Source organism: Pterocles gutturalis, unplaced genomic scaffold, assembly GCF_000699245.1.
Source record: "Pterocles gutturalis isolate BGI_N339 unplaced genomic scaffold, ASM69924v1 scaffold3612, whole genome shotgun sequence".
Lineage (NCBI taxonomy): Eukaryota > Metazoa > Chordata > Aves > Pterocliformes > Pteroclidae > Pterocles > Pterocles gutturalis.
In genome coordinates, this window is record NW_010110032.1 from 56,670 (window position 1) to 74,528 (window position 17,859).

General features: G+C 37.6%; 1 protein-coding gene across 4 annotated transcripts in view; it reads left to right on the forward strand.

Annotated features, from left to right (window-relative positions):
• Window positions 1-17,385, forward strand: part of OSBPL3 (oxysterol binding protein-like 3) — a 41,123-nt gene extending 23,738 nt beyond the window's left edge. For all 4 annotated transcript variants that reach the window (XM_010073168.1, XM_010073171.1, XM_010073170.1 and 1 more), the window contains 9 exons: window positions 3,654-3,904; window positions 5,611-5,748; window positions 8,444-8,507; window positions 11,471-11,549; window positions 12,606-12,750; window positions 14,073-14,217; window positions 14,915-15,041; window positions 15,608-15,730; window positions 17,289-17,385. In XM_010073168.1, coding sequence (XP_010071470.1) covers window positions 3,654-3,904; window positions 5,611-5,748; window positions 8,444-8,507; window positions 11,471-11,549; window positions 12,606-12,750; window positions 14,073-14,217; window positions 14,915-15,041; window positions 15,608-15,730; window positions 17,289-17,385 — 1,169 coding nt within the window. The remainder of the gene's footprint in view (window positions 1-3,653; window positions 3,905-5,610; window positions 5,749-8,443; window positions 8,508-11,470; window positions 11,550-12,605; window positions 12,751-14,072; window positions 14,218-14,914; window positions 15,042-15,607; window positions 15,731-17,288) is intronic.
• Window positions 17,386-17,859: the final 474 nt, after the last annotated feature.

Here is a 17,859-nt window from a genome sequence, read left to right on the forward strand (position 1 = left end):
CACTCTGTTTTTTTCGGTCTGCAATTTAACAACCACATTCAGAGTTCTGTTGTTTTTAGCAGAACTCAGCATTTAAAGGAACACGAGAATAATTACACGCTGGCAGACCTGGTGTATGACCATAAGGATTTCTTTTTTGCATGTTTTAATCATGAGTTTTGTTGGTACTTTTGTTTACTTAACTGTCTTGCTAATTAGAGACAGAATCAAAAAAAGAGGGAGAAGAATTGGTCATAACAAACTAATTTGCTTTGCGCCTTCAACTCTTTTTAGTTAACCACAATGTTCTTCCCATTCTACAAATATATTTTTATCTTCAAAAATGCTGAACAGTGGTTTCTTACTAGCAGCTGTTTCCTGATTATCTCCAAGGACCACTCTATCCCTATGAACTTGGATAATTTGAAATACCTGGAAATCTGTTATATTCTGAATATTCTGAAACTGTTTAAAAAAAATTTTTTTTTGAAAGATAGGAAAGAATACAGATTGATTTATCTCATTATCTGGACTTTAGAAAACTGTTCTAGTGTGTCTGTTTATCTTCATGTAACAAAGGCTTATCACTGGAGCTCTTCCATATTAGCAGCACCTTCGCATGTTTCTGGTACCTGCTATTTCTGTGCTTTGGGCAGCCTGCCCACATTAATAGCAAACTGGATGTCTTTTTCCTACAGGGCTTTAGCTGAACCATAAATTGTGGGACTAGGATAAAATCCTCTGGCCACTGTAATGTAGAAGGTCAGACCAGATGATGATAGTGGTCCAATTTGTCTTTAAAAGTCACTGAGTCTAGCTGGAGGTCAGATATCTTAGTCTCCTTTGGTATTGTTGCTGGCCATTTATCACAGCTCTTGCAAACATAAACTGCACAGGCTTTTCTTTTCATGGGGTGTGGGCAAATTTCACTGTATAGAAAATTTGATATCTGAGTATCTTAGTTGTTTCCCTACTCTGTTTTGTCACTGGTTTACCTCAATTAATGGGGTGGTGCAGAATATGCAGTTCAGTCAATTAGTATTCTGCTTTTAATCAGAAGCTGTCAAAGGACATAACAAATCCCATTTCAGAGAGCTCTTTTGAACAAGGATAAATTTTTAGAATTTACCTACTTCCTCTACAGCTATCCCCTCATTCCTGAGGTATTTAAGGGAACATCCTTCTTTTTGGCCTCTTCTGGTATTAAATAAATTCTTCCAAGGGGGAAATATAGGAGCCAACCTCTTAATTAACGGTACAATTGTTTCAGGTAGATTTTTTTTTTTTTGATTCATAGTGTCCATGCCATTTTTATGCAAAAAATAAATATAGGCAGTAGACTGCAGATAGTTTACCTGTCCTCATTACAGTAACTCAGTCATATGAGATAATAGGACTTCTAGTTTGTGAGTGTCAGGAAAGATAGAAACTTCTTCCTCAAAACTTTGAGGCTACTGATTACACTTGAAAACCTCCAACTGAGGCATGGGCTAGCATACATGTGTCACGGAAGGAGTCAGAGTTAGTTACGCACTTCACTCACATGAGAGAAGCAGCAATATATTTCTTTATATAAAACTATGAGTTAACAAAGTTCAAAGGTTAATGTGACAATGATTTAACAGGATTTGATGGCAAGGTGCACTTGATTATTTACTGCATAGAGGACAGGGTCAGACAAAACTGTCAGGGAGACCCTCCCATTGAGTCACAAGGGTCAGAAAGGACCCCTTGCTCTCTAAACTCCTCCTCAGAGAGGAGCCTAGGTGCGGATGGATCCAATCCTTATCCCAGACTTGGTCAACAGTTTATGTCTAAAGAATACAGAGGGTAAGGGAAACCCTCCTGTTGAGTCACAAGGTTCAGAAAGGACTCCCTTGCTCTCTGAACTCCTCCTTCGGTGCGGCTGGGTCCAATCCTACTCCCAGACTTGGTTAACCATTTATGTCTAAAGGATTATATATACACATTAAATCCTTTACATCACTTAGCTAAGCTTTCATAGTTTAGCATGCTATTAGTCGCTTACTGAGAATCTGTCGTGGCAAGGAATCCCTCAAACTCGAGGAGTAACCTTGAGAGGTGTCCCTATCAAGGGGAGATTCTGGCGTGCAGCCCCATCACTTATGCTAAACTATGAAAGCTTAGCTGCTATTAGTCGCTTACTGAGAATCTGTCGTGGCAAGGAATCCCTCAAACTCGAGGAGTAACCTTGAGAGGTGTCCCTATCAAGGGGAGATTCTGGCGTGCAGCCCGCTGCTGTGCAGGATAGCGCAATGGGCCCCCGGCTGTTCACTGTTTATGCAAGCTCAGATAGCCTTCAGCTGTTTGAGCAAGATGTGCAAGATAGCCCTTGGCTGTTGTGTTGTTATCTGTGTCTCCCCAGTCTACTCAGAGTCAGAGCCAGATGCAGCTGTCAGGACCAGACACACCCATTATTGCAGGAGATAAAGCTCAGGCTGCGGGGCAGGGAGCACACCACCACAGCATGGCAGCAATGGAGAAGTTAGCCCTTGTGGTTATCTGCACTCTGCCACTGCTGGCAGCACTGCTGATATCGCGCTTATGTCGGTGGACCAGCAGAAGAAATACTGGTTGAAAGTGTGCATTTAAGGGCAGTGATTCTTTGGGCATGTGCAGCACAGGAAAGATGTGCTGCCCAGTGCTGTTTTCATTCCTCCACGATAAAGCTGTGTGAGGAAACCAGATGAGGACAGGGGTTGAGCAGCTGGGGCTATACCTGAATGTCTCCAAATGATAACCAGTCCTAGGGCAGCAGCTTTCTAGGTGCCTCTAGGGACGTGTAAAGATAAAACATGTTCTTGTAGTGCCAACTGTATTCCTCTCTGAAATAAGACTGAAGTACAGGTAAGCAATGTAATCACTTCAGACTAGTGCCTGTTGCAGAAGCTTGTGCCTCTATTTTGATCCTGCCACAAATCACTTCATGGCACACTTAGAATTATTTATCTTGTTCCAATTGCTTTGACATAGCAGCACAGACCTCTGATATTCATGTCAGCATATTCATGTCCTTGTTTCTTATTTTAATCTTCAGCAAACCCAGTTGCTTCAGCTTTAAAACAGGCTATTTCTTCAGCAACGTATGGGTGTATCTAAAAGCTAACATCCTAAAATTTTTTAAATGTTGAGCACTGTGGAAAAGCCTGTGGTGCAGTAAATTTCCCTGGTAGAAGTATTCAAAAAAGTAGGAAAAGATAGGTAGGAGTTGTTATTATGTTTGTATCTGTAAGTTTTGCCTTGCCTTCTGATAAGTGTCAACTTAATTGAAGCTCTGTCAGGGAGGGAGGTTTTATGTCCCTGAAATAGCTAGGAATCCATCTCTTACAAATGAAACAGTTATAATATTTACTCCTTCAAATTCATTGGAAAGCCTGAGCCTTTCTTATAGCCCTTAAGGGGAAGGAAGGTAATTTTTTATGCATCTTTTATACCTGGTATTTACTTCAGATAATATACAGAAAAAAAATCTTAATTTTATCACTTTTATAACAGGTTATTTTCAAAACACAAGTGAAATACTTGAATGAATTGTGAGGGTGGAAGGACAGTTTGGCAGAAAGAAGATGGCTGCATTTTAATGTATGTTTGCAAAGGGGATGAAACTCAGTAAACAGTGAATTGACTTGTTCTGCCCCTTCCTTCCTTTTCAGACTGTATTTCGGAAAGTGGAATTGGATGCAATTCAAAACGGAGAACATGTTTACCAGCTCCATGTCCTAATACAAGTAACATCAGCCTGTGGAATATCCTGAGAAATAACATAGGAAAGGATCTCTCCAAAGTGGCCATGCCTGTTGAATTAAATGAGCCACTTAACACCCTTCAGCGTCTCTGTGAGGAGCTAGAGTACAGCGAACTACTAGATAAAGCAGCACATACGCCTAACTCATTTGAACGGATGGTAAATATGTTATTCCAAAAACTTAGTAACACTCAATATAATTAGAACAGAGTAAATATAATAAAAACAATCTGCTAAAGAAATGAAGATATTGTGCTCCTTTATTTTTTCTCCCAGCTGAAGGAGACAGACTTTCCAAACTTATGTCTGTACATACTTACATACTTGCTATTTTTGACTCTTCTTCATAACTTCTGTTGCTTTGTCAAGAAGTCTCTCTCCTCAAGTACCTTGCTGTCCTTCAGGGTTAAACAAAGAAGTAGTTTAGTTCTGGTTTGCAGTTCTTGCTCTGTAATGTCAAAAATTTACAGCAAAAAGGGAGGGAGGGTTGTTGCTTCAAAATGTTTAAGATCTCAAAACCGGGCAATATGAATGCATGTTGGGTACAATAATGGTGTCATCTTCTGCCAGTGCAGAACCCTAAATTCAACATTTGGCAAAAGAACAAGAGAAAAATGCATTTCAGTTGTTCTGCTTCCAGGTGCACAAAAGCTGCTGAATGTGTAAGCTTGTAAATAAAGAATTAAAATCTCTTTAAATTCTCTTAAACGGAAGCTACAGATTGTCCCTTAACTGAATTAAGCCTTTTCAGCTCCATGTATCTCAAAATGAGATTATTAATGAATGTAAATAGTCATTTTATAGATACTGTTTGAAAAGCCTCTTGCTCTGACAGTCTAAGAGGGTTACAGTTTAGCATCTGTTCTCAGGACAGAGTGTGCCTATTAACTGGGGTTTTGGGTGCATAGCTTTTTTTGTTCTCTCGAGAACATATGTTGAAAGGAAAAGGATATGAGCAGTAGTTTTTTATATGGGAGTGAAAAGAAGCCTTTTCTCTCCTTCCCACACCTAAGCATCTGGAAATTACCTCAGAATGGAGTAGTCTTTGAGAAATTTCTGAGGCAAAATTAATGCTAGCTGTTGCATAGTAATTGCAGTAGTTCATAAAAGAGCCATTTTGAAGTGGATTCAGTTTCTGAAATTGTGAAAGGAGAGCATCTATACTTTCAGAAGATGAGAAATAGGGAATGAAAAGGGAGAAAAATGGTACAAAGAGACCTGAATTGAACAACCCCAAATTCCAGTTCCTCACATTTAGGAGGAATTATGCTTGAGCTGGATGCAAAAACTTGGAAGGGTGCCTGTGTCTCAGTCATAATCAAGTATAGTTTCATGATTAGGTAATAGCACACAGTAGATAAAAGGAAATTTAATTCAAACTTCGTTATAAATAGCAAACGTGGTGAAAACTCATCCAATATTTCCTGTGCCATGTTTAGGAAAAGGATAGTTGGTAGATCCTTAGAATCACAGACCATAACTATAAAAGCCAGTTATAATACAAAATATAACAGTGATTTTTAAGGTTACTGCTTTGCACTGTGTTGCAGAATGGTAAGCTGTTTCAAACAGTTTTCAGAAATGCTGTTTTCAGTTTATGAAATTTGCAGTGTTTGACCCTAATAACTCCACCCATGGACTACTGCATGACTCTCTGAAAACAGAATAATTCTTTAATGTGTGAGCTAGTACTTAACTTGCAGGAAGCAGGCACATTCACAGTCTGCAAATGAAGGGAGAAATACAGAATCTGATGTCAGGATAAGACCTTATTGGTTTTTTTTTGTCTGCTAAATCAGAATGTATAACAAAAATTGTGCGTAGCTGTGGTAAATTAATCTAAACTGCACATATGTTATTCCCAGGTGTATATAGCTGCATTTGCAGTCTCTGCTTATGCATCCAGTTACTACCGAGCTGGAAGTAAGCCATTTAATCCTGTGCTTGGAGAAACCTATGAATGTATTCGTGAAGATAAGGGTTTCCAGTTCTTTGCAGAACAGGTACTGTATGCTGCAACTCATAGATTTGCTACTTGATACACTGCTTAATTCTAATGCATGGATGGAATCCTCTGGAATTAATAGCAAAATACAAAATTACGTTATATAACCTGAGCCCAGCAAAATTCAAGGGTTGTTATAGAATTCTAAATGAAGAAAATAGGTTTTTGAGGAAAGTCTGCTAACTCTGTCATGGAACATGACAACCAACAGCTGACAGTCCAGAAGCGAAGGCTGTCAGGCTGCCTATTCCATTAACTAGATAACTTGGTTAAGTAGAGTGCAATTCCCCATGCTGAAATTGATCACAACTGCAACAAGCGTTCACATTCTTGTAATTTTCTTTTGGGTGTGATCACTAAAAATACTGTAAATCAGCTGTTTAATGTCTTCTTTTATAACAGATATATCCTTTGTGCAAGTCAATCAACCACTAGTATTTTCTGTGGCACCATAAATATTTCTGCTTCCTGTTCAAATACTTTGCAGGCTAAGCCTTTCAAATCTGGTACTACAGCTCAGAAGGTGAAGGATGTATGCAACACATCAAGGTCTGAGTGTTTATGAAAATAATTTCTCAAGAGGAGATAATTATGGATGAAAAATAGTCAATTTAAACCAGACAAGTTATCAAAATTGCAAGCTTAAGACATATGATAAAAAGGGATAAAACTTAAATAATCTCTGTCCTAGCAGAGTAAGAAGGATTGAAAGCTGTCTTGTTTTGTCTAGACATGACAAACAAATAAGCAAGTTTAGTGGGCAAGGGTGTATAACCTAGAAATTTGATCAGAGAAAGCCTTCTAAGAGGTTTCATTTAGGAAATGAAAAGTGATCATCTCTGAAGATATAACATTTTGTACATTACGTTTTAGGACTGACAGAAAGAGGGTTATGGGATCTTTCCTTAGTCTTGGGAAATGTCACAGGCAAGAGTAAAAATAAGAGGGGAAAAAAAAAAAGCAAAACAGTCAAAGCAAGAAACAAATTTGAAGTTCAAGTAATGTATCTGGTTCTTCGTTGTTTTACTTCAGTTCTAAGATGATGTGTATAGAGCACTGCAGTTACCAGTGTAACATCAACTTGGAGCAAAAAAGTGGTGCATAAAGGTTGGTACTGAGCTTAATATTAGATTTAATTAAAGTAAGAGATTGATATTGGATAAATCAGTACAAAGGCTACTTTTTCTAAAGAGGAATTTTAATACCTGAAGGGACTTGGGCAGTTAACAACTATTGTTCTAATATGTGCAATAAGTGACATGAGTCTGTAGAGTGGTAAAGTTACTGTAATGGTATGGGGTGCAGGAATATTAGGAAGGGAGGGCAGTATAGGAGGAAAGAAATTTCACACAACTTGCAAGCATTAAATATTTATCTTTGCATTGGGAGCTGTTGCTTATTGCTTGCTTGTGCAAGCATTTTGATGCTTATCTAGATAACTTGTTAGTGCAGATAGTAAGTAATCAATGGAATAGATAAGTAAAATGTATAAAACAACAGATTCTGTTCTGTTGCTAGAGTGAGTTTAGAACAATTCTACTTAGCACCATGACCTTACTCTAGAATTATAACAGTTTAAGTGAGAGCTAAATTTAACCAATGAATTATAGTGGCATCTGGGGTTAATCTGGGTGCAGTATGTGAGAGAGTGTTGCTCTTGGTGGATTATGGCATAGTTGAGAGTAATTTTCTCTTTAAAAAAAACAAAACACCACAATTAGAGGATGTTCAGTAAATAACTGGATGCCTGCAGAAAAAATGCTCAATAACAGATTTGCAAAATGAGTAACAAAGAAAGTAAAACTGCATTTGAGCCATGTAGATGGTTAAGATATTAAATTCATAGTGGGAAATGGCAATTTGACTTGAAAATAAATTTTTCTTGGTCAATAGAACAGTAGGCATTACACATCAGAGTTGGTCCTGGTCAGTTGTTAGTTATATTCACCTAGAAGGAAAAATTTACATCCAAAAAGGCGTGTCTGCTTTCACCTTGCATAGTTACTTTATTATTTCCTATTTCCTTATTTCTTTATTTACTCATAGTCCTTGCTTTGCTATTTCGGTGGTTACCCTAATTCATGTATGTGCTATTACCCAAAGCTGATAAAATGCAGAGTGTGTGGTTAGAGTTTCACACTAGAAACAGCTGAGGTGTCACTACTGCAGTAGCAGGGGTTTGCTAGATGGAATTTCACGGCTTGATTTCTCCACCCGTGGCCTCCTCAGAGATGCTGATCGCTGTCTCCTCCCTCATAGTCAAGGTTTTGTGGGTACTTACTGCACAGAAGGATTTGACCCTTTGTGTTTTTTTGGTTTTGTCTGTGTGCCTAAACTGCGGCTTTTGTTAATATATTAAGGGGGCCTTAAGGGAGAATGCAGTTATCACCTTAGAGACAATTACGAAATAATATATAGTTAGTTTTTTTCACTCGATGAACAAAATTCACAGGCCTTTCAAAAGTGCTTCCCTGTTTCTTTCAAGGCTTCTTAGGTCTCAGTACCTTATTAATCTCACTGACTCCCCCTTCAGGACACAACTGCAAAAGCAAAGTAAATGTTCCATTTGGAAATACCATATATGAATGAAAAATGGAGGGGGGGAAAAAAAAAAAAGAACCCAAACCAAAATGGTTGTTCAAGTGTTAATATGTCCATCTTTTTCCCCCCCCCCTTTCATGTCTTGCTATTAGGTCAGTCACCATCCACCTATTTCTGCATGCCATGCTGAATCTGTGAATTTTGCTTTTTGGCAAGGTAACTTTTCAGTCTATCGTTTACTGTTACAGTGTTCATAATATTTTCATTGTATGTCTAACATGAAATATCCAGAAATTGGGAAAAGGTGAAATTCCTTGCTCAAATTATACTAGAATGGCTTTAAGAAATGTTAGGCTATGCTTACTTGCATGCTTCTTACTTGGATGTGCTGCCACTATAAAAATGTTCAAGTTTTATTTTTTTTATAACATTAATTGATTATTCTTTTCATGTACAAATATCTGCATTTCTTTAAAATCAGGTTTGTATTGGAGGGGTGGTTCTTTAGTAAAGAAGAGTTGTACTTCAAGCTGTTTACAAAACAAACAAGCTATAACACAGCTTGAAAAACCACAAGTTAAATCCTGAGCCTTGGCAGATCTTGTCAACCTGTTCTGAAAATAAGCATAACAGCAAGGACAGATATATTTAAGATGTTTTTCTCTGCTGGCATTATTACAGTATGTAAGATTTTGTGCTATTTGACTACTAACAGTGTGTTTCAAAAAAATTACACTGGAGCTTTGTTTGCTTCTGTACTGCTGATGTCAGCCAGTCACAGTACCTGTGTGCTTAAATATTTTTGTACTGTACACAGAACATAGCTTTGCCTTTTAAGTCAGTTAAAATCCTTCACCTAGAGGTTTGGCAATTCAAAATGCAGCCATGTTATAACCTTTAATTCTGTTATTACTGACTCTGCTGACTTGATTATAGTTATTACAGATGGAGCCCTGCTAACTGTCATTAGTCTGGGTTTCATTATTCAATATAATTATTTGCTTTGTAAACAAATATAGGGACAAGAGTCCTTTTTTTCTTAGCTAAAAAGCAGAGATAACCAAAAATTTATGCAGTAACTGAATACTGTATAAGTAAGACTAGATAGCAGCCTGTCTTAATAAAAACTGATGAGACGGAATTGTTTAACAGACCTTGACAACAGTTGTCACTCAAATATTTTAATACTCACATTTAGAGTACGAAGCTTTTCTGTCAAGGTGAGAGCTGAGAATCTGATCAAAGGGAATCTGAGATTTGGTCTTGATGAGCACAGGAGTCCCAGTCAGGTTACTGCAGGTTTCTGGGGGTTTGGTTTGTTTTTAAATGTGGCTAGCTGAGCTTATGGGAGATCTAGACCATGTTCTTTTTTTCTAATGCAAAGGCAGTTTATAAATGCTGTGGCCTCTTGTTATGGGGCTACATTAACTTACGTGGAAAAATTAACATCAAGTTAATCATAAAGGCAGCTTGTCAATTAGGAAAGTTCTTTCTGTGTGCAAAGATCTTTTCACTTACCATATTATCTCCTTAGCCAAAAAGGAGACAGTCCTCAGCCACATTGCCAGACTAGTGCTGTCATCCCACCAGACACTGACCTTAGTTCACCTGTTTCAACATCAAGAAATCTCTTGATCATCTCTAGTGAGACAGAAGACTGGGTTCTGGCAGGGAAAGTTATTTTGGAAATAATTTTCCCTGGCTTGTGAAGCTGACTCTGCTTTTGCAAAGGAGTGTGGACACCTGAAGAATGGAAAAGCAGAAGAGAAAGTTCCAGCTATTACAGCATCTGTGCCTGAATTAATCTGAGCATAGCTTTGAAAATAACACTTTGCTTTTATTTGCTGTCGTAAAATTTTTGCATGATCAAGTTACACACTGGTTCCCAAGATGTTTCGCATGTACTGAACTCTGTGGGACAGCTTTGCCATTTATGAGAACATCAAACCTAAAAGTCAGATAATACATTTTAACTGTTAAACTCAGCAGGGTGTGCCTTTGCCCTTTCTCTTCCATCTTACTGCAGAAGAGAGAAAGCTAGTGCAGAGTATGGCTCAACACCATCATACTCAAGGTACTTTTGGACCTTTTTTTGTGCAGCATAGCTGTCATTAACAGTGCTGACCCAGCATCAAACTTCAAAATTTAAAAAAAAAAACAAACAAAAAACAACAATGATCCTTTTCTCAAGGGATAAGAAGAGGGTCACTTTTTCCATCAGGAATTCTGCCCTGTGTCCAATTCCAGCCTGTGCAATGTTATGCAGCCTGGTGTGGCTCAGTCCCATCACTTGCACATATGTACTTAGGAGATATGTAATCTCCTAACTACAGTCTGAGCATCTGTGTCACAGCCAGCATTAACAGCTTTCCCCCAGAATTGCATAGGAAAGTGGTTTTTTCTTCCTTGTGTTAGCACTAGCATATTTTTGAGACTAGAGATGATTTTTTCTCTCTTTCAGATTGGGAAAGGAATGGAATACCTAGTGTCTAAAACAGCAAGGATGCTAGTCCCCTGAGCTCTGAAGCTATGACAGTTACTGCCTGATTATCTAGCCTAATTTAACTCTATACCTTTTCTGCTGTGCTTCTCTGTCATCTTTTTTTCTCTTCCAGGTGTTTTTGCTCAATAAATTTGGCTAAACTTGCATTGAGATTTCTCTTTTTTTTTTGGAAAAATTACATGAGCCTTGGACACGTCTTTATGTGATTCAGATAAGATTTTAAAAGGCCAGTTAAACTTACAGAGGAAGTTGGACTAAATCCCTCTGCAATTTTGTGCTCATTGAAACATTCTCTTGCTTCTTCACTGTAAATGTTCTTAGTTTCTATGTTTTTGTATTTTAAATTCTGCTTTTGTTTTTGGAAATGTCTGCATTCATTCACTAGCAACTGAATTTTAGATAAATATGTGCTGTCTATAGCTTATTCGAATTCCTCTCTTTTGAAAAAGTTCTTGAGAGAGGACTTTTAAACCTCTTTTACTTTGCTGTTAAAATAAACAACATCATAATGAAAAATAACCGAACAAAACCATGTTCGAAGGTCCACAGCATTCTTTGAACACTTTTATTATGTTGCACTTTGTTATTTTGCATTTCTTGAAAATAAAGTAGAACCTAGAAATAGATTGATGACTAAACATGTCTTTTTTATTTTTTTTTCCTCTACCTGTTTCAGATGTAAGATGGAAAAACAAATTCTGGGGAAAGTCCATGGAAATTGTTCCAGTTGGTACAACACATGTAACTCTCCCGGCGTAAGTGCTGCAGTCATGCATTGCTGTTCACACACAGGCACAGATTTGCTTGCACACACTGGAGCCATGTTTATTCAGATGAGAACACGCTGTGCTGTGCCATATTAGATCTTTGGAAGAATTGGTGATTATGATTTAGTTTAAAAAGAAAGCGAGGGGGAGGGGAGAAAAAAATCCACCAAACCAAGACCAGAAGCATAAAAACAGAAGCACTAACTCTTCCCAAGGTTATAAAAGAACAAAAGATGAAATAAAAAACGTCACTCCTGTGTATCTTGAAAAAAGCAAAGTTGGTGTTTTCATACTTCAGTTGAATTTCAATCTTCATGCATTTTAAACTGACAGGGAAAAACTGCATGGTAGAGGAAGCTATGAATTCTTTTGCTTGAATATGTTTTCGAGGGAGGGGTGTTCTTGTTGCTTTCTTCTGTACCTGTATTTGTACAGACCCTAACACCATGGGGTCCTGGTCTGTAGATGAGGCTAATAGCCATCATCACTGCATAAATAATTACTGTAAGTGATAAAACCTGTTGCATATCTGGTGTTTATTATCCAGAGATGTAAGTGGCCACCGTAGTTAAGTGTTGAGTACAGTTTAAATTAAAAAAAAAAAATCTGCAGTGTTTCTATGCCAGCTTGTCAGAGCACCCATTATAGATCAACAATTAAAATCCCCTAAAATTTGGCCTATATCCATCATGTTTGCAGAACCAGAGGTCTAAAGGTTGAGTAGCGTTCTAATTACATCTGTTTTACAAAGAGAATCTACAAAATTAATTACTCTGCTATCTGAAAAAAAGGAAAATAACCCAAGAACCTAGCACTCATCAGACTAAGCGACTAAGCATGCCTTTCTCTTTTAAGTGGGTAAAATTGCGATATAGTAAGATAGTATCCAAAAGATAATGTATAAAACATGTTGAGTTCATAGTGAGTAGCTTAAGCTGTGGAGTGAAAGGTCTCTAGGATGTGATCTCTGCAACTTTTATTCACACGTTTATGAGCTCATTTGAAAATGGCATGAGATTGTTCTTGTGTGTATTTTTCTTACAGTTTTAAAGACCATTTTGCGTGGAACAAGGTGACATCTTGCATCCATAACATCTTAAGTGGGCAAAGATGGATTGAACACTACGGAGAAATCATCATCAAAAATCTTAATGATGACACTTGCCACTGCAAACTGACTTTCATAAAGGTAACCAGCAGCAACCACAGTAATGTTGGCAGTGCCTTTTCTCACAGACACAGCAGTGGGTGGATGCCATCTGCTGAAGCTCAGTACCACTGCTTACAACCTGTATTTTCCTTTAGTTCTGCTACAATTACCTGTGATTCTTTAAGAAACTTTAACTCTGAGGAACTGCTGCTCACTAGGTAGAGCCAGACAAGAAAGGGAAGCAACAGCTTTCTCAGGTGATTCCACTTGAGATGCAAAAAGTGTGGGGAAACAGAAGAAAGAAATATGATGAAAAAACTACTGTGATGAGAGAGGCAGGCACAAGGTGTTTGCTGACAGTGGTTTCCCACATGCCTTCTGGTAACCCATTGGCATGTGCTGTGGTCGCATTCATTCGGTAACTGCAGAACCAACACTTAGGTGGGATGCTTCACCCGATACTCTTTTCTAGCCCTCTGCAGGAACTCTGAGGAGCTTAAGTGACAGGTTGTGGTGTTACTCTAAAGCTTCAGTACAAGGTATCAAGATACAACTTCCTCAGGAAATGAATTTATAACTGAAATTAAAATTAATTTTTGGCAATAGATGACTACTTTCTAGTAATGGGAAATCAATGAAAACCTAGAATGGTGCCAAAATTTCTAACATGAGAAATAGTTTTGCAAAGCATGCTAGGAGACTTAACCTTAACCTGCATTTTCTGTATCTGATTGCTGGAGAAAGTCAGGGCTTTACAGATACAAGTTAAGTACTTCAGCCTACCTAAGCAGAATGGCATACTCAGCAGCAGGAGGAAAGTTTCCTTTTCTTATTTGTTTTCCTGAATACTTTGTGCTTTCTAAGAAGTATTAGGATGATTTTTTTTCCCAAATATTTATTTGAAAGTACTGTAATGTATTTTCAGAGTTGAAGTTGGATTTAGAGTTCAAATTTTAAAAATGGAGAGCCTGTAAATCTTAAACCTTTTGATATTGTAAATTGTCTAAAGTGGAGATTACTATATCAGTTCCTTCTCTTCTGCAAATTTGGGGAAGATGTACATAACTAAGTCAGGAGCCAGTGTTACTTGTGATTGGGCAAAATTCAAGGTCAGCTATGCTTCACATAGTACTGTTCCTAAAAAGGGCAAACAAAATAAACACAATTCTCAACGTTAGTATTTTAGTAAGCTGATTAACAGTACTTAGAACAGTTGTTTCCATATGATATTTTAATGTATGCCTAAATGAATACTTTTTATTCCAGAAAACTGCTCTACAGCATGGTGCTATTGACAGGGCAAAATCACTCTCACTTGATCTCTTAGGCACCTGTTTTCTCCTTGTTCCTTCTAATTCTAGGCAAAGTACTGGAATCCAAATGCACATGAGATTGAAGGTGGTGTCATGGATAAATCTGGGAACGTTGTGCATCGACTCTTTGGGAAGTGGCATGAGAGTTTATACTGTGGGACAACTTCATCTTCAAACTGCATATGGAGAGCAAGTTAGTGATGTGAATGGCTAATGTACAGAACTTAAGATCTGCTTAAGAATAAACTTAGTATTTTCCTCTCTTTAGTAGGCCCCAATGTCTTGTTATTTCTGTGTGGAATATTACATTTTTGTCAAGCATTTAAAATTTAGACCAGAAGAATACATAATTTAAGTTAAGTAATATGGAGAACTTAATCCCATGGCTTTCTGCATTTTCTCCGTTCTCCCTCATTTTCATATTTGGGCACGAAGTGGGTATCGAGGACTCCAAAAGGAGGAGTCAAAAAAAAGTATCCCCCCAAACACACACTTTTTGTGTAGTGAAGTGTGGTTATTTCATGTATTTAACATTGGAGGATAGCCCACAAAGGTCAATTCTGTAATGAATATATCTGAATATCAGCCATATCTGAACTTCTCCTAAGCTCGTGGGGTTTTGTCTACTGTAGTTTGAAAAGCATTATGATAATAGCATGACCTTCATCACAGTTGTGCTCTGATTCAGCTGAGAGAACAGAAATCTGTTTTGTTGCAATGCAATTATCAAGGGGGATGTTCTCTTTTGTCACGTTAATAAAAACTTTTTATTACTCCAGAATTGAGACTGTGTCTCAGAAATGAACAAATTACTTAGAGGAGCTTGGGGTTTTCCTTCTAAAGATAACGGCATTTAGTTGGAATTCTAAATATACTCTTTTCTTCTGTAGATCCAATGCCAAAAGATTATGAACAGTGGTATGGATTCACTCAATTTGCACTGGAGTTAAATGAACTGGATCTACAAACAAGGTCACTGCTCCCATCCACTGATACACGTTTTAGGCCAGACCAAAGGTAAGAAGTTTTAAATATCTTCCTCGAATAGTTTTTAATCTTCTGTATGCTCATTTTACCCTAAACTCAGACTACTTAGTGTAGATACCTGCAGTGCATTTCTATTTCTACATTAATGTGTGTCTGAAACAGTAATTTTAATAATTTACTAAGAGATGGTCTAGTCACTATGGACCAGTGTTTCCTAAAATTAGCTCTTGGGTGCTTCTAGGTAGCTGTCTTTCCAAAGATGTTAAAACTTCAGTACTTCAGATACTGGATGTTGAATGTACTGTGTTTGAATAGCCAAAAACTGAGACAGTTGAGATTTCTTTCTGTGGTGGAATTTCCACTGTTGCTAACTTCCAAGGAAAATAATCTAATATAACAATGACTCTGAACTTGTTATGAGAGTTACTTTTCCTTAAGTGCTTTTTGATAGCACAGTTGCCTGCAGATGTAGCTGTTTACATTTTAAAAACTGTGAACTGCCTGCTGTAAAGATTAGATTCTGGAGCTCTAGAGGACCTGGCAAAGATGGGGGACAGAAGCACCAATTGTGTCTCTTATCACTGCTGGTGCTGCAGGTTTCTAGAAGAAGGGAATATTGAAGGAGCTGAAATGCAAAAGCAGAGAATTGAGCAGCTACAAAGAGAACGAAGGAAGGTGCTGGAAGAAAACAATCTAGAGCATCAGCCTAGATTTTTCAGGTACTATATAATAACTAGCATATACTATAATTTACCTAAATTCTTATTATAGATGTGGTTCTAAACTGCCATAAAGGCTCCAGTGTTTTCCAGTTTTCTTCCATATTCTTGATTTTTGTACTTTGGCAATGTAGAACACTCCAGTCTTAGTTAAAACTTGTGAATATATATTGTTTTTTCATTAGTGCATCCCTGAATTTCTTTCTAATTTTTCTGCCTTGAAGGCGATTGATACTTAGCCTATATTTGAATTTGCCTGTGTGACTGTAGCATCTTGGATTCTTTGAAGCAAGGTGAAGTAGCTGTATTTAGCTTAATTATTTCTGCTGAATTCAGTGGGATTGCCTTGTGCAGCAGCGTGCAGTCAGACCCTTTCATTTCCAGGGCTGTTTTTGACAATGTTTCCTCTATTTGATGGGAAAAGAATTATCATTCAGAGGGCATTTTATTGCTTCCTATTGTAAATCAATTAAGAGAAGACTTTCAGCCACTGAAAGACAAAAATGAGTGCTGATGAGGACACAGCCTTTTGCCCTCCAGCTTCTCCGTTCTCCTGGAATGAATGAGTTGGAGCCAAGGTGAAGGTTGTATGGAGCTATGTATCACAGTTAACAGATCTGGGATCCTAATTTTTTTCTGGATAGATAGATACTGTACTTCTGAGAAATACAGAAACGTTTAAAAGAGGTGCAAAAAGGGAATGGCTTAGGCCACTACATCTGACAAGCTGGTGAGCTAACTCATCACATGTCAATCATGCCTACTAAAGAGAAGCAAATGTTGTTTCCAGCAGGCTAAAAAGACAGGATAGAGGCAAAGTCTAATACTTTGTAATTGTATATTCACAATAAGGACTGTGAATGTGGATGAGGATTTAACTCCTCACAATGAAGATTTTACAATTGAGATTTGTGCTGTAGATTTAAATTACAGAATAAAAAAAATCTAGTTACTGTATCACAAAAAAAGTTGCCCAATGTTAGATTAGATGTGAGTTATGCATTTGACTTTTCAATAGCAATTGCTCTTTTCAACAAATAACGATCCTTGATTTACTTAAAAGAATAATTTGCTGTTGTGCCAAAAATGTTGTACACTAGATTAAAAGCAGACTAGTTCCTTCAGGGTACAGTACCTAGTGCAATGAATCTTGCCTCTTGGCTGAGAGCTATGGGTTCCCTTTATGCAATAACTGTGGTGAGCCACCTTTGGAGAGGTAGAAGGAAGGTTTCCACTTTCCACTCAAAGTTGCCTTTGAGACCACAGAATAAACCTGGGCTGTAGTTTTAAGTGCTAAACACTGGCATTTGATAGTGAAATAAGAATGTTGATCTCGGCTGAACACTAGGCTGCTGAGGTGTGTCTCCAAAGCCCGGTGCACGCATACAAGTTTGACTCTCCAAGCTGTATTGTCTTCTTTGAAGACTCTACTGAGTTGCACTGCACCTGGTTCATGGACTGGATTTGGTATGTGTGCATAGTGCTACGTTGCATTACACAGCATATGTATGGAAAATATAAGGTTTTATATTTAAGATATTTGTTTTATCTTTGATAGGAAATCTAGTGATGACTCCTGGGTGAGCAATGGAACCTACATGGACCTTAGAAAAGAACCTGGATTTTCCAAACTGGACAATCCTGTCCTCTGGTGAAAGAGGAGCTAAGTGAAGATATTCTGTGCTGTATTCTTGGGTCTGATTTTAAAGCTGTATATATAAAATATATCTATATATACATATATACACATACCTATGTATATATACACACATATATATATGTGGAGCGTGTGTATGTGTGCAAGTGTGTGTATCTCCAGAATTGTGCTTCATTTAGAATCTGATAATTCGTTTCCTTTACTCTGACTATCGCAGTGATTGTTTGAATGTATAAATACCCTAACTTCTTTTTATAAAATATTTAATAAATAGTACTGAATTTTAACAGTGAGAGGGAAAAGAGGAGCTTTTACACTACTTTTCCAATGTGTAATAATGTCAGTTCTGAGTTAACTTATGCCTTATTGAGTTGCATTGGAGACAGTAACATCAGCATCTCCTAGCTGTGCTGAGAAATCAGAGTGCAAGCCTTAGTAACTCAAACTGTAAGTAGGCTTCCACAGTTCCTCA